Below are 17,095 nucleotides of genomic sequence, written 5' to 3'. Positions count from 1 at the left end.
TAGTGCAGTGTGGTGGTGATGACAGAAACGAAAATCAAGTGCCCGAAATCAAATAAACACCCATATACATTTATTATTAAATTACATTTTTATGTGTTTATGCTTGTTTTCATCTGCTTGACCGACTCAACTTTGGCTTGAAGAAACGGCTGCTCGTGAAAGCTATCCCCGCGTGGACGTCAGGACTTGCGGTTAAAATCACTCGTGTGGCACGTTCACTGTGTCGTAAGTCGTTCCTTGAAGTCCCGCCCCCGCCTGCACGCTGGCCGCTTATTAGTCATTCGCCGAAGATTCAGAAGTGAGTGACAGAACGCTTCAACAGTTTCCGTTTCCGCTCCCAGCCGACTCGCGTGCCTCACGGCGGCAACCAAGCGAAGAACGAATCACTTCATAAACTGATTCGGTTCAGTTCGCTCACGAAGCGGATTCGTTCTTCTGAACGAAACAACACTTGGTCAAAGTCGTCAGCGGATTCCACGTGAGTGGGCGGCATGAAAACTGAAAGAACAAGGACCCCGGCAAACTGTGCTGCATACAACACCGTATAATTTACAAGCGACCTTGCGTTGACCAATCTCGTGGTGTGCGCGCGCGTACATTGGAATGGAATCTTATTTCGCAGTTCAACGTTTCGACACGGATTATAAAAGTGAAACTCAAGTTGTTGAATGGTGTGAATGACACTCAAGAAATTGTTGTTGGATTGTAGGTACGTTCAATGTTAATTTTTTTTTTTTTTTTTTTAATACCAACGATAGCTAAACAAAATACTCTAAAGACGTGGACTTACATTTGACTTGGCACGATAACGGTAAACACTCATAGCAATATTCGAAACGAATAGTTCACTGTACTGTCGTCATGTTTTTATTTTAATTTTTTATTTTTTCGTGTTTGGTTTTGAACAGATTCGTTGTCTGAGACACGAAAGTGTGGCAGCGAGCAGACTGCGCACTCATGAGCTTTGGCGAGGAGGCTTGTAAATTGGCAAGCGTTTGTTTCTGTGTCTCTTCGTGTCTCAAGTTTAATTTACAGTCATAATTTCCAAAGGCAGGCGAATGCATTTGTTCGTTTCATACATATTTAGTTTGGCTGATCGGATAAAAATATGGAGAAAAATAAAATAAAATAAGCGCGGTGTGATTTTTCTCCAAATGAAAGCCAGTCGTGGCTTAAAATGCCTCCAAACTGTACTACCAATCTAAAAGGGATCTATTGAATAAAGGAAGTCCAACGTCGTTATTTATCTGTTGCATATTGAAATAGTAAGACATTGTGATTGCTAAAACGCAGTCCAAACCGCTGGAAATGCGACACTATTTATGGCCAAATATTTGTTTACAAAGAATGATGATATATATATTTTTTTTCAGTTTACTTACTTTATCCTCCGTGTCCTGTGAATGTTTACATTAGTGCTGCATGATAGATTCTGTGTGCAATAGACACATCGCAGGGTTCGCTGCGATGTTTGTTAAAACACTTGTACGGTCACACTGTGATCATATGGAATTTATTTAGTTTTTTTAAATTTTAGAGTAGAAAAGATAAAATATTCTGTAAATATACTCAGTCAGCGCTGCTGGGAATGCAGAGTTACAATGTCATTTCACCATCATTCCTGTCATACAGTGTTGTGTATTTTTGTTTGGACATTAAGGACTACAGTCCTGATTTACTTTTAATTCCTCATGACAAAAAAACAAACAAAAAAAACAAAACAAAAAAACCCCACACAATTCAAGCAAAGCAACGCATTTTTCCTCATGTTTTTAAGGTTGTAGGGTGAAAGCTTGCAGCTGGCTCCTCGTCTGGACTAAATGGGTGGCAACAATGGGGAAATGAAATGCCAGTATTTTGAGGGAAATAGCCCATCAGCAGCATACTGTACAATATTGGGGGTGGGGGGGGGGGGGGAACGATTAACTCGTTAATTTTTGGACCACTGAACTTAGTGCAATATTTTGAATATGAACTATGAATTTAACTCATTCATTTTTGGAATGGTGATCTGAACTTTGAACTAGTTCGCGAAGAAAATCGCAATGTTATTTTTTCCCCCCCAAAATCGTGCAGCCCGAGTTTACGTTATTTTCAATAAAAATGTAAAAACATACAATTGTTTGTATGGTGTTAGTGTAGTGTAGTGTTTGTTTATTTCTTCTGGCCTGGCAGCGCCTCGCATGGCAGCAGTCGCCCATTGGTTTATGAACGTGTGTGTGAATGTGAGGCTTTGTAAAGCGCTTTGGGCACTGTGATGGTGTAGATAAAGCGCTATATAAGTGCAGCCCAGTTACCATTTATTTTTCACAAGATATCAAATAAACTACATTTTTTTTAAATGTCCTCTGTCACGCACACCCTTCCCCCTTTAACGGCCACATGCTGTCCTCAGCCACGTCCGCTTTTCCTCTGTATAAGCAGCGTGTCGGCAGGATATGCTCCCAGCCAGTCAAGCGGAGCGCTCATGATACAACAACATTTCGAGCTTTTGGAACTCTGTGCACACATAAGGCCCGCCGCATTATAAGGCGCTCCGTCCATTTTGGAGAAAATGTAAGACTTTTAAGTGTGCCTGATGGTCGTGACAATACGGTAGTTCATTTGTGGACCGGTGAACTTAGTTCAAAATTTTGAATTATGATCTATGAACTGTACTGGTTCATTTTTGGAACGATGAATTGAACTTTGAAGTAATTCGTGTAGAAAATGAACTTTCCCAACACTGTGTCACTTCACATCACAATAAACAGTGGGTACGGAAAGTATTGAGATCCCCTTAAATTTTTCACTATTTGTTATATTGCAGGCATTTGCTAAAATCGTTGTTAATTTTTTTCCTCAATGTACAATTGTTTTTTTTAGTCTGCATATCAGTCATAATGGATGACGAACCAGAGAGAACTAAACGCTGGGAAGGTGGTTATGAGAGGACATGGTAAGACTTACACCTGAAGACAAATGTTAAATAAGTGGGTTTGTTTGTTCACATTTTTGCTTTGTTTTTTTTTAACAGGGAAATTTTGAAGGAGGATGAATCTGGATCACTCAAAGCCACAGTTGAGGAGATCCTGTTCCAGTCCAAAAGGGCCAGGTACACTCCATTGATATGTCTAGACATGGTGACAAACCACAAGAAATAACTATCTGTGCTTGCAAGGCAGGCAACAAGGGTTACTCCGCAGAATATCCGAGTCATGTTATATTTGGAGATTAAATACTCATTCAAAATGAAACAAGTAATGGGGAAACACTTCACAAACTGAACATTTTTGTGCAGGTTCTGTCTGTATGTATATTAAAATTTACCATTGTAGTATCAAGCAAAAAGCACGTGTATTTTAAGAAAGTTTTAATCCTTATAATAGCTTCCCCCCCAAGACACTCAAATGCATTGGGAACACTGTACATTTTATTTCAAATCAAAACATGCAGAAAAAAAAAATGATCGTTTGTTATTTATCAAAAGTGGGAAAAGGAATGGCGGCACACCCGTCTCACAGTTCAGAGGACCCGGGTTCAAATCCGGCCTCGCCTGTGTGGCGTTTGCATGTTCTCCCCGTACTTGTGTGGGTTTTCTCCAGGTACTCCGGTTTCCTCTAGGATTTACACGATCAGGATTTTTGGGACCGATCAGCGAGTTTAAATAAAAAAATTAATTTGTTTGTTCTTACAAACACATAGCACGAGCCATTATTGTTGTCGTCGCCATGGTAACGAGTGTATCCGGTCGCGTTTGCGTTGACACGAAAGAAGCCCAGTGATCAGAAAAAACGGGATGCGGTCGTATCGGATTTTATTGCAGTAGTCTCACAGTGCAATCGTGAAAGAGCAAATTTGTCTTGTAGTCTCATCCGAGAATTACATGTTGTCTGTCTCAGACGTGTTGTCTGTTCCACACAGCCGACGCGTTTTTTTTTTTTTAAATAACTTTATTGGCCGTCAGATATTTCCAATACTACGTCAAAAGACACGCGACAAGGCTAAAAATAAACTAGCTTTTGGATTCAAATATACTGTGCATGCGGCGACTTTTACTAATGTTAAGAAGAAACAGTACTTTTACTTCGTTCCAGTTATCTACATGCTGCTCGCTACTTTTATTTATAAATCATTGCTTATTTATAATTTTTTTCGTGTGCGATCTGTTTCGACTACTTTTAATTCGAGTTCACCAATCAAATGACATGACAGTCACATGACCGTGAACATCATCTTCCATTGGGCTTCACGGGCATAGGTATAAATACTAAATACGCCAGCCCGGCTCATCGACGTTCTTGCGTGGCGGCCATGTTTGGAAGGTTGTCGTTCCCAATGAAGGCAATGGCGCATGACTGTGTTTAGATTTTTTACAACAAAAACAACAGCTTTCATGCATTGTGTTATTTGCCTGGCACTGTCTGCCCTGTCTTGACAAAACATCTTGGGGTTTGTTTCAGATGTTTTTGTGCATATTAGGCCACATTAGTCCTATTTTATGGTGATAAGTAACTGTAAAACTAGACTTTACGCCGATCTGATCGGTATTTGCCGATAATTAGCATTTCATGCTCATTGGCGTTCATGTCATAAGTCGTCGATCCAACGAATGACGTCATCGATCGCCTCCGCACAATACGTTTAACTCCGCGTCTTCATCGCGTCCAAATCCAAAAGCTAGTTTATTTTTAGCCTTGTCACGTGTCTTGTTACGCAGTACTGTAACTATATGACAGCCAAAAAATTTTTTTTTTTCTTGTCGGTGAAAAAACACGTCGTCGGTGTGGGGCTATTTTGCGGTGTCTCAGACAAACAACACGTAAGTTATTTGCAGTCTGTGCACAACTGAAGTACATCGTGTGGAACGTCATCTAAAGGCTTCAACAAATTTGATCGAGCGCCTGACGAATGTACACGAGGAGCATGCCGCGTTCAAGCAACGCAGTGTGGGGGAAAAAAAACATATAACAAAAAAAAAGTCAAATGGATTCGAACTCTGGACAACACCCGTCCGTATAGCCGGGACAGCGAGAAAGTTAAAGTAAGCATGTCATTAACAGTATTTATTATTTATTGAATTGCAATAAAGTAATTTAATTACAGTACGTTAGCATCCATTATTTCTGTCATGTAATGTTGATTTGACCTAAACTTATGTCAGTGGCCAATCATTGAATGCCCCCTAGAGGTCATTGATGTTTTAACCTTTGTCTAAAATGCAAGAGAATAATTTGAGCTGGCACGACTGGCTCCAGCACGCCTGCAACACTTGTGAGGATAAGCTGTACAGAAAATGGATGGATGGATGGATGTATATAGTTGACGAGTATATACTACCCCAATTCCAATGAAGTTGGGACGTTGCGTTAAACATAAATAAAAACAGAATACAATGTTTGGCAAATTATGTTCAACATATATTTAATTGAATACACTAGTATTCCACACAGTCCACAACACACATGTAGACTGGTGGGGCGAACTCCCATGCACCCTTGAGGACCCTGCCGAGGGTGTAGAGCTGGTCCACTTTTCCACGGCCAGGACGAAAACTTCACTGCACCTCCTGAATCCGAGATTCGACTTCCCAACTGACCCTCCTCTCCAGCACCCCTGAATAGATCTCACTAGGGAGGCTGAGGAGTGTGATTCCCCCTGTAGTTGGAACACACCCTCCAGTCCCCCTTCTTAAAAAGGGGAACTACCACCCCAGTCTGCCAATCCAGAGGCACTGTTCCCGATGTCCACGTGGTGTTGCAGAGGCGTGTCAACCAGGGCAGCCCCACAACATCCAGAGCTTTTAGGAACTCCGGGTGAATCTCAGTGTTTTTAACCACCTCGGTGACCTCAACCCCAGATATAGGAGACCCCGCCTCAGAGATCCCAGACTCTGCTTTTTCATCGGAAGGCGTATCGGTGGATTAGAGGAGGTCTTTGAAGTATTCTCCACACGACTCACAACGTCTCGAGTTGAAGTCAGCAGCTGCCCATCCCCACTATACACAGTGTTGATGGTGCACTGCTTCCCCCTCCTGAGATGCCGGATGGAAGACCAGAAGTTCCTCGAAGCCGTCCAGAAGTCTTTCTCCATGGCCTCACCAAACTCCTCCCACGCCTGAGTTTTTGCCTCAGCGACCACCAAAGCTGCATTTCGCTTGGCCAGCTGGTCAGGAGTCCCACAAGCCTAAAAGGCCCAATAGGACTCCTTCTGCAGCTTGACGGCATCCCTCACCGCTGGTGTCCACCAACGGGTTTGGGGTTTGCCGCCACGACAGGCACCAACCACCTTAGGGCCAGAGCTCCGGTCGGCCACCTGAGCAATGAAGGCGCGGAACAATGTCCCCCGCCTCCTCCGGGACGTGGGTGAAGTTCTGCCAGAGGTTGGAATTGAAACTCCTTCTGACAGAGGATTCTGTGAGATGTTCTCAGCAGACACTCACAATATGTTTGGGCCTGCCAGGTCGGACCGGCATTTTCCCCCACCATCGGAGCAAACATACCACTAGGTGGTGATCAGTTTACAGCTCCGTCCCTCTCTTCACCCGAGTGTCCAAGACATGCAGCTGCAAGTCTGATGACACCACCACAAAGTCATCATCGAACTGCGGCCTTGGGTGTCCTGGTGCCAAGTGGACTTATGGACACCCTTATTTTAAAACATGGTGTTCGTGATGAACAATCCGGGACGAGCACAGACGTCCAATAATAGAACACCGCTCTGGTTCTGATTGGGGGAAGGCGTTCTTCCCATTCACGCCCTTCCAGGTCTCACTATCATTGCCTACGTGAGCATTGAAGTTCCCCAGCGGGAGCGCTCTCCAGCACACACTCCAAGGATACCAAAAAGGCTGGGTACTCTAAACTGCTGTTTGGTGCATAGGCACAAAGAATAGTTAGGACCTGTCCCCCCCACCCCCCGAAGGCCGATGGAGGCTACCCTCTTGTCCACCAGGGTGAACCTCAATGTACAGGTGCCGAGCCGGTGGGTGGGGGTGCAATAACTATACCTACACCTGCTCTCACAGTGGGCACAGTGGAAGAGAGTCCAACCCTTCTCGAGAGGACTTGTACTAGAGTCAAAGCTGTGTGTGGAGGCGAGCCCGATGATATCTAGTCTCAACCTCACAGACCAGCTTGGGCTACTTCCCTACCAGAGATGTGATGTTCCACCTGTTCCCAGAGACAGCTTTTGTAGCCGGGGATCGGCTCGCCACCGCCCAGCTCACACTGCAGCCGACCCCTATGGCCCCTCCCACAGGTGGTGAGCTCATGGGAAGGGGAACCCACGTTACCCTTTCGGGCTGTGCCCGGCCGGGCCCCATGGGTGCAGTCCCGGGAACCAGGTGCTCGCCTTCGATCCCCACCTCCAGGCCTGGCTCCAGAGGGGGGCCCCGGTGACGAGCATCCGGGCAAGGGTAAACGTTTTCCAATGTTTTTATACATCATAGGAGTCTTCTGAGCCGTGCTTTGTCTGGTCCCTCACCTCGGACCTCTTTGCCATGGGTGACCCTGCCAAGGGCATAAAGCCCCAGACAACTTAGCTCCTAGGATCATTGGGACACACAAACTCCTCCACTATGAAGGAACCTTTGTTTTAAAATCTCCTAACTTCCGTGGTTCCAAGCGTGTTCGTTTTCGTGAAAGAACGTCGTTCACAACAATGTATAAAAAACAACCAATTTATTCCTGACAGAGGAGTCTATACATTTTGCAGAGCTCTGGGTTCATAACTACCCTATCTTATCCTTAGCAGATACAGTAGTCGAACAAAAACTATGTGACTCTACTCCAGACTTATACAATGTTTCAAACAGGCCGGTGTGGAATCGCTGTCGTCTGATTGGTCCGTAATCTGACGTCATCGTTGTTTGGCCAAATGATGACTATCTGATCTGGGTCCAGACGTCACCTGTCGATATCTCCTGCATACAATGTTTATAGTGGCTCCCCGCCGTTCCTTTCTTCTTTTGCCATCTGTCTCCAAATACCCCCCGATTGGGGGCCACATACCCCCCGATGGGGGCCTTCCTGCAATATACTCCTATACTCCAATACACATTCTCTTCCAAACTATTTAGAATTACATATTAGAATATAAAGTATTCTATATTCCCTTCAACTACGATAAGGTGACTGCTCAAGGAGGGGGACTGTGAACCCTTAAAAATATATGATCGCCTTATTTCATTACATACTCGGGCTGTCACTATTGAATCTTTTTAGATGGACTATTCCATCGAGTAACCCCCCCACCACCAAAACAAATAAAATAAAATAGTTTTTATTTCATTCTCATTTATGAGAGATGGACTTCTATCCTTTCACTGCATACGTTGGTAATGTGTATGAATGTGGTGTGCAGAATGTGAGTTGAATGTGAATGAATGATACTGTATAGGCTACTGTACATCATTGTAGGTAAAGGGTACGAGCAGGAGAAGCTTGGCCATAATGCTTTTTTTCCTTTTAAAATAAGTATTTTTTACACACTTTCACATAACGCCGCTTAAGACAAGTCTCCCACTATATCTCTGTTTAGCCATGCCCATGTGTCGAAAAAAGACGGTTCGTCATGATGAGACAATCTCTGAAGCACAGACAGCGTCACTGACTGCAGACGATCAAAATACAGTGCGTTCTAACTCGCGATGGTTGGGTTACATTACATTACACAACCCCAATTCCAATGAAGTTAGGATGTGTGAAACAAAAATAAAAACAGAATTCAATGATTTGCAAATCATGTTCAACCTATATTTAATTGAATACAGTACAAAGACAAGATATTTAATGTTCAAACTGATAAATGTTATTGTTTTTAGCAAATAATCATTAACTTTATGGCTGCATCACGTTCCAAAAAAGCTGGGACAGGGTCATGTTTACCACTGTGTTACATCACCTTTTCTTTTAACAACATTCAATAAACGTTTGGGAACTGAGGACACTAATTGTTGAACCTTTGTAGGTGGAATTCTTTCCCAATCTTGCTTGATGTACAGCTTCAGCTGTTCAACAGTCCGGGGTCTCCGTTGTCGTATTTTACGCTTCATAATGCGCCACATGGGAGACAGGTTTGGACTGCAAGCAGGCCAGTCTAGTACCCGCACTCTTTTACTACAAAGCCACGCTGTTGTAACACGTGCAGAATGTGGTTTGGGATTGTCTTGCTGAAATAAGTAGGGGCGTCCATGAAAAAGACGTTGCTTGGATGGCAGCCTATGTTTCTCCAAAACCTATATGTACCTTACAGCATTAATGGTGCCTTCACAGATGTGTAAATTACCCATGCCATTGGCACTAACACAGCCCCATACCATCACAGATGTTGGCTTTTGAACTTTGCGTCCATAACAGTCCGGAGGGTTCTTTTCCTCTTTGGCCTGGAGGACACGACATCCACAATTTCCAAAAACAATTTGAAATGTGGACTCATCGGACCACAGAACACTTTTCCACTTTCCATCAGTCCATCTTAGATGAGCCCAGAGAAGCCGGCAGCGTTTCTGGGTGTTCTTGATAAATGGCTTTTGCTTTGCAGAGTAGAGTTTCAAGTTGCACTTACGGCTATAGCGCCGAACTGTATTTACGGACATTGATTTTTTTGGTTATTAAAAGTGTAGACAATTTGCAATTTTGATATTTTAGCAGGAAACATGAAGTCGATGCACAGTCGATTGATTTCGCTGGGCCACATAAAATAATGTCAGGCCGAATCTGGCCCCCGGGCTTGATTTTGACACCTGTAGGTTAAGCTATTCATATGGGCTGTATTTAGTTGTCTGTATTTTGGTTTCCTCATTTAGCTAGATGCGAGAGTTGAAGTATTCAATACTGTTCTCAGCATGTTGCAGTCCCCTTGTAAACCACTGTAAACTTTCACATACTGATGGATACTTTATCATGCACACCCCATAAAATCCAATCATACACATGCAAGCATGCAAGGAGAGATTCAGAATGAAAGAGGCACACCCCACTTCAGTTGTACAGCTGGGTTCACGAGCCTTGTCCTGCTTGCTTCTTCTCCTGTCCTTGTCCTGTTCTAGCTTGTCCTGTCCTTTCCACACAGGGTGTAGCACTACAGCCCCATGCAACACTCATTTAATGTTTCATTGTTGTAGATATGTAATGACTTACTTTTCTCATCCTGTTTACAATTAGTGCTTTGTCTTTTGTCTTCGTTTCTCTCTCCCCTCTAGAAACTTTGTTCTGTTCGACTCTGATTCTCAATAAACTTCAATTACAATACTAAGAAACCACAGCGGAAACCTTAAAACTCCACTGTGACGCAGTAAAACTGTTCTGGCATAAAAGGGATACAGATCTTCTGTTGTGCTTGACCTAACAGCCGAACAGGGGGGAAAAAAAAAGCTGCTCGGTGGTAAGGTAAGGGTGAATGAGATCTGCCCCGAGTTCCTAAAGGCTCTGGAGGTTTTGGGGCTGTCTTGGTTGACACGCCTCTGCAACATCGTGTGGACATAGGGAACAATGCCTCTGGATTAGCAGACCGGGGTGTTGGTCCCCCTTTTTAAGAAGGGGGACCGGAGAGTGTGTTCCAACTATAGGGAGATCACACTCCTCATCCTCCCTGGTAAGATCTATTTGGGGGTGCTGTCGAGGAGGGTCCAGTCTGGAAGTCGAATCGCAGATTCAGGAGGAGAGTAGAGCAATGGGACCGGCACTACACCCTCAGCAGTGTCCTTGAGGGTGCATGGAAGATTGCCCAACCAGTCTATATGTGCCTTGTGGACTCGGGAAGTCCTCTGCAGGGTGCGCCAAGAGCATGGGATACCTAGACTTCTTGATACAGGCTGTTCGGTCCCTATACCACCGGTGTCAGAGTTTGGTCCGCATTTTCTGCAATAAGTTGAATTTGTTTCCAGTGAGGGTTGGACTTGAAGGCTGCCCTTTCGTCACTGATTCTGTTCAGAACTTTTATGAACAGAATTTGTAGGCGCAGCCAAGGTGTTGAAGGAGTCAGGTTGGATGACCTCAGCATTGCATCTCTGTTTTTTGCAGATAATGTGGTTCTGATGGCTTCATCAAGCCGCGATCTCCAACTCTCGCTGAAGCGATTTGTTGCGGAGTGTGAAGCGGTTGGGATGAGAATCAACACCTCCAAATCTGAGACCATGGTACTCAGTTTGGAAACGGTGGAGTGCCCTCTCCAGGTCAGGAATTAGTTCATAGTTCTTCCCTGCTTAAGCTGCTGCCCACGCGATCCAACCTCGGAAAAAGTGGAAGAGAATGAATGAATGAATGAATGAATAAATGAAAATAATAAAAGCAGATATTTCAGTATGGCAATCAGTAGATCGTTTCCATGTCTCAATTATGGTTGCAGCATCAATACAGTGAGAAAGTATTTGCCCCCTCCCTGATTTCTGATTAATTTTGCACATTAATCACACTTTATTTTTTTAAATTTTTTTATTTATTTTATTTTTTTAAACTTGTCCAGTTCAGCTACATGGCCTTGTAGAATGGTGGCTCTGTATGCCTTTGTGCTGGAACAATTTTGCTGTGCAACAAGGAAGTTTGAAATAGTCCTTCTGCTTATTGTAATCACCATTTTATTAATTTTTATTCTGATGTTTATTGAAAAGGTAGCAGGGCAGTCTTGATAGTTGAACACAAGTAACATTACAGCAGTCATTTATAGATTGGGGGTGGGGGACACCCGGTGAGGACATGCAATAACTAACCAAGAGAACAAGATAAGAGGACAGGACAGGATGTGGGAAAATGAGCAAGGCAGTGCTAGTGGTACGATGGGATGCGATATGAGTGTGTCCAATGTGTGGAGTATTTACAGTGTGAGTATTAGAAATATGCTGTGTGTGTGTGTGTGAAGTAAGAGGCTAGACTCCTGCGGGTCTGTTTAAATTTAATTTGAATATGAATATGTGCAATGATGCTCCCTATCAAACCTGATCGCGCTTAAGATAAGTTTTTCCAGGCGTTTGGCATCATATTCAAAATGACATTAGGCTGTAATTGCTGCCAAATGTACATTAACAAAGTATTGTGCAAAGGATGTGACTACTAACCCTTTTTTTCATATTTGTATGTATTTGCAAAAAAAAAAATGTAAACCTTTTTTGCTGCTCTAAAAACAAAAGAATAGTGAAATGCTGGGAATACTTTCCAGATGCACTGTATATACAACTATTCACACTCTCATCCACACCTATGGACAATTTAGATACCATGTATCTTTTTGGAATGACTGAGGAAGCCAGAGTACCTTGAGAAAACCCACTTAAAGACTGGGAGAACATGCAAAGTCCACACAGTAAGGCCCATGCGAGAACCTCTTAACTGCGACGCCGACGTGCTAACCACTGCACACTAAGCTGCTCAAATAGAAATTAATCATCCAATAATTTCATGCTAAAAAAGACAGCTGACAATTTGGAAATGTTAAGATTGAACTGGTATTTAAATTCCATGTAATTTGTTTCTTCACAGGATAATAAAAAGCTGTGGCCAAATAAGGCTTGGAATGGTGAGTTCAATCTTTTCTTCTAGTCTGTTTTTTTTGTCTATATTTCAATGAACTACAATCTGAGACATTATTTACACTTTTGTGTTCACGTATGCCCCTTCTTCCAATGGAATGGTTGTACCCCCAACCAGCCTGGTTCCGCCGTGTGGTCGCTTTTCCATTCCACTTTTTCGAAACCGGGCGGTGACAATGGCACCGTTCCTCAGAACCTCCTCGGACCTGGTTCTAAAACGCAGGCCGAGGAGGGCCGTGACGTCACTCATCTCATTGGCCGACAGGTGTAGGCGATGATTTAACCGCGGCGACTTGTCACGTTCACAATCATGGCGTCGAAAGGCTGCCGCACACCGAGTAATGCTGCCGAACCCGACTGAACTGTCACGCAGTGTACGTGGTTTGGTTTCAGAAGTGTATCAAAAAGCCTAAGAAAGAAGAAAGACACACTAATCTTTTGGTCTGGGTAATCAAGAGCAAATTAACAGCTGAAATACCATGTCTGTGTGTGGACCAGTTGGTGTTAAGACTCTAATGTTCCAATGAATATTGTCACACTGCCTCTCAGTTCGATTCAGTGAATTTTAAGTGTCATAATTATTAAGCAAACAATTCATCACTGCTTCATCAGTGGTGAATGTTTTGTGGCGGCGAGTTGCATTTAAAGATCAAAATGTGCAGTATGGCCTGTCTTGTAGATGCGGCATCTTTTTGTGGTTATTGACTGTTCGAGAAGTATGGAGGATCAAGACTTAAAACCAAACCGCCTCACTGCAACTCTAAAGGTTAGTATAATGGTTGTTTTCTTCACACTTCACACTTATTAGCAGTTAGTCAATTAACTGAATGTCCTTCCTGTTGCTTCAGCTGATGGAAGCTTTTATTGAAGAATATTTTGACCAGAATCCCATCAGCCAGGTGAGTGATGATAATGGCAGCTCCATTAAAAGCATGGCAAAGTGGTTCGTATAATGCAATCTTTCTACTGCTGGTCCGTCATACATACAGTCAATCCCGAAGTCATTCACACCTATGGCCAAAATAATAATCAACTATTTTGATCAATATTGTAATCCTGATTATTAACCACCATTATTCCTCATGCTAAGGAAACATCTTTATTTTTATTGCACTATTTTTCAACAAACTAACAGTTTTCAGTCCAAAATGAATCTTTAAGAATACATGCTAGGTACTAATAAAAAAATAAATGTACCCCAAACAATTCGACTTTACCAAAGGCACACTGAACTATTATGCAATTACAAAGTGCAATCACGTATTGCAATTTAACGGCAGCAAATACAGTTCATGCATTCATAATAATAATGAATGATTAATGAATTCATAATGCATAATGAAGCCTTAACCATATGTTCGCCCCCTGGTGGCTGGCTGACTAGGTTGCGGGCGCTGCTGCAAATGAAGCACTTTTTCATATGCAGCAGTCAAATGAAAAAAATCGCTGAGGATGAGGCTCATTTGGTCGTGGCAGTCAAAATCGCAATCATGATTACAATTCAATTGTGCAGCCCTATTCAGACCCCTGGCAATTTTTGACTGAGTTACGTTTATTCAACCAGAGAAGTTTTTTCTGGTTTGGTAAAAGCAACAGGCATCTCCAAGAAGATAATAAGATTATGGACAAGAGGCATCACTTTGGGAAAAATTGTTTTGCAGCCTTTATTTACATTCGAACAAAAAAATGGCATCTCCAAATTTATTCATACCCTTTGCAAACTGTCAAAGTCTATGGGAAAAGTGGAAAAAAAACAAAACAAGGTTCCATACTATTCTAAATTGTTCAAGCTATTCTAAAGCATCCCATTTTCCCTGATTGATTGGGAATAGGGATACTAATCAACTTAACAGGTGAAAGCCAGCAGCTCTCTGCAGTTGGTTTGTGTACAGTCATGAAAAAGACAGAAGACCTCACAGAGGACCTGCGACTGCGCAATGTGGCTGCTCACAAGTCGGCAAAGGGCTATAAGGGCATGTATAAATGTTTTCCAAGTTCCAGTGATCTACAGTGGAAAGTATTGTTAGGAAATACAAGACGTTCCGCACGATGGGAAATCTCGGAGGATGTGGCGGAAGCCAAAAGTGACACCTGTGCTGGCCAGAACGATAGTGAGAGAGACAGAGCTGTCAAATGTTCCGGAACGTCCCTATTTTTTTTGCGGAAAGTAACAACTTTGAACAACAAAATAAGAGGCCAGTTAATACATTGAGAGATATACAATAATATATGTCCACACAGGATGCCGCGTCTGAACCGGAAATGAATTAGTACGTCACTGCACACGTCACTTCAGAATGTGGGCAGGTTAAAAGAAGAAGAACCTTTATTGTCATGAACATGTATGCATGCACACGATTATGTTCTCTGCATTTTAGAAATCACAGTGAACATAACGCTTGTTAGTGGAACACACTGGGGCAGGGGGCAGCTGAAGTGCAGCAGTTCGGGGTGTCAGTGTCTTGCTCAAGGACACCACAGCCGTGAGGATGTTGGCCGATGGTCCAGGTAGGGCCTTGAACACAGGTCCCTCACGGTGGCAGGCGATGATCTTAACCATTGGGCGACGGCTGCCCAAGTATATTGTTGTTGTTATTATTATTCAATGTAATATAAGAAGAAATTTGCATCGTTTCAGCATCAATTGTGGGTATAGGAAATATAAATATGTAATATAAAAAGCATGCAAGAGAAGACATATAGAAGTACATTGCACAAAATAGAAACCAAAATTATTATTCAATTCAATCTATAAGCAATGCTATTTGTTTGCCTGCAAAGTAGATTGTCAGGGCATTGAATCGATCGCAACGTGACCTTCCTGTTTGTCTTGGAAGACGTTTTGCCTCTCATCCGAGCAGGCTTCAACAGTTCATGCGACAAGGATTAGGATGCACTAGCCAGTGTTTGTGTGGATAACTCAACTATTTGTGCTCCATCTTAGAGGTATGCCCCTCACAATGTATGGACTCATTCTTTTGGAATACAAAAAAAGGGCGGGAATTTCTTTACTCTTCCCTTCTCTGTGCTTTCACGTGTCTTGCACTGAGGCGAGGCTTCTGTCGGACCACTCTGCCATAAAGCCTCGACTGGTGGAGGGCTGCAGTGACGGTTGACTTTCTAGAACTTTCTCCCATCTCCCGACTGCATCTCTGGAGCTCAGCCACAGTGATCTTTGGGTTCTTCTTTACATCTCTCACCAAGGCTCTTCTCCCCCGATTGCTCAGTTTGGACGGCCAGCTCGAGGAAGGGTTCTGGTTGTCCCAAGCGTCTTACCATTTAAGGATTATGAAGGCCACTGTGCTCTTAGGAACCTTAAGTGCAGCAGAAATGTTCTTGTAACCTTGGCCAGATCTGTGCCTTGCCACAATTCTGTCTCTGAGCTCTTCAGGCAGTTCCTTTGACCTCATGATTCTCATTGGCTCTGACATGCACTGTGATCTGCAAGGTCTTATATTGACAGGTGTGTGGCTTTTCTAATCACGTCCAATCAGTATAATCAAACACAGCTGGACTCCAATGAAGGTGCAGAACCATCTCAAGGATGTTCAGAAGAAATGGACAGCACCCGAGTTAAATATCTGAGTGTCACAGCAAAGGGTCGGAATACTTATGACTGTGTGATATTAAATTTCTTTTTTTCAGTAAATCTGCAAACATCTCAACAATTCAGTTTTTTTTGTCTGTCAGTATGGGGTGCTGTGTGTACATTGAGGACAAAAATGAACTTAACTTCTTTTAGAACATGCCTGCAATATAACAAAGAGTGACAATTTTAAGGGGGTCTTAATACTTTCCGTACCCACTGTACACCTTTGTCTCTTGAGTGTAAAAATGCTTCAGCTCGTCCGACTTCCAGCCTCTGCGCCGCTCAACAGCGCATGTCAGGCTCCACGGGGCTGTGTGTCAAAACTAAAAATGGTGCTTCGCTACCCTCTGCTGGCGGTTGAATCTTTGTGATACTCTGAGATGTTTCTGTGAATTTTATTCCAATGCATTGTGTTGCAAAGTCGCAAGTATGAGCTTTGGTGAAGTTTTAACTCAATGTTAAGCTTTTTCTTTCTGTTATCGGCTCTTATGTTGGTTTGAAATAAATGCTAAAAGCCATCAGAGCAAGAGTGCAACCCACCGTTTAACTTGTTAGCCGCCTCCATGTGGCGGGGGGCCACTCCCGTTGAAAAACTATATTCTGAACGACTGTAATTCTCAATAAATGTCCATCAGAATACAAAGAAACCAGAGTGCCAGCTTAAAAAGTCCACAGTGACACAGTAAAACTTCGGCATAAAAGGGATACAGATCTTCCTTTCTGCTTGACCTAACAGTCGAACAGGACAAAAAACAAAACACAAAAATGACAACAACAAAAAATTAAAATAGTGAGAGCCGTGAAGCCACCTGGCCAAGAGGTAATTGTGTGTCAACCAGAGTTGTCGGGTGCGAACTCCCTCATTGATATTCCATTCGGTTGTAATGGCGGCATGGAACGGTCAAGGAGGCTGTGCTATTTGTTGGAGGTAGAATAATTGAGTTTCTTTGGAATGGATGAAAGGTTGTAAAGGTGGAAGGCCTCCGTGTCTAAGCGCAAA

General features: G+C 43.1%; 1 protein-coding gene across 6 annotated transcripts in view; it reads left to right on the top strand.

The window, feature by feature from the left end:
- Positions 1–333: 333 nt before the first annotated feature.
- gtf2h2 (general transcription factor IIH, polypeptide 2) overlaps positions 334–17,095 on the top strand; it is a 31,008-nt gene continuing 14,246 nt past the window's right edge. For 3 of the 6 annotated variants that reach the window (XR_009768355.1, XM_061673133.1, XM_061673138.1), the window contains exons 1-6: positions 334–478; positions 2,866–2,938; positions 3,017–3,094; positions 12,457–12,493; positions 13,186–13,272; positions 13,355–13,405. Coding sequence is in view for 5 of the 6 variants with exons in the window: in XM_061673133.1 (XP_061529117.1) it covers positions 2,883–2,938; positions 3,017–3,094; positions 12,457–12,493; positions 13,186–13,272; positions 13,355–13,405 (309 nt within the window). In the remaining variant the exon portion in view is untranslated. The other 3 variants (XM_061673134.1, XM_061673135.1, XM_061673136.1) reach the window with 3 other exon arrangements.

The sequence above is a fragment of the Phycodurus eques genome, chromosome 3 (genome assembly GCF_024500275.1).
Source record: "Phycodurus eques isolate BA_2022a chromosome 3, UOR_Pequ_1.1, whole genome shotgun sequence".
Classification (NCBI taxonomy): Eukaryota; Metazoa; Chordata; class Actinopteri; order Syngnathiformes; family Syngnathidae; genus Phycodurus; species Phycodurus eques.
This window is presented reverse-complemented; position numbering and strand designations above follow the sequence as displayed.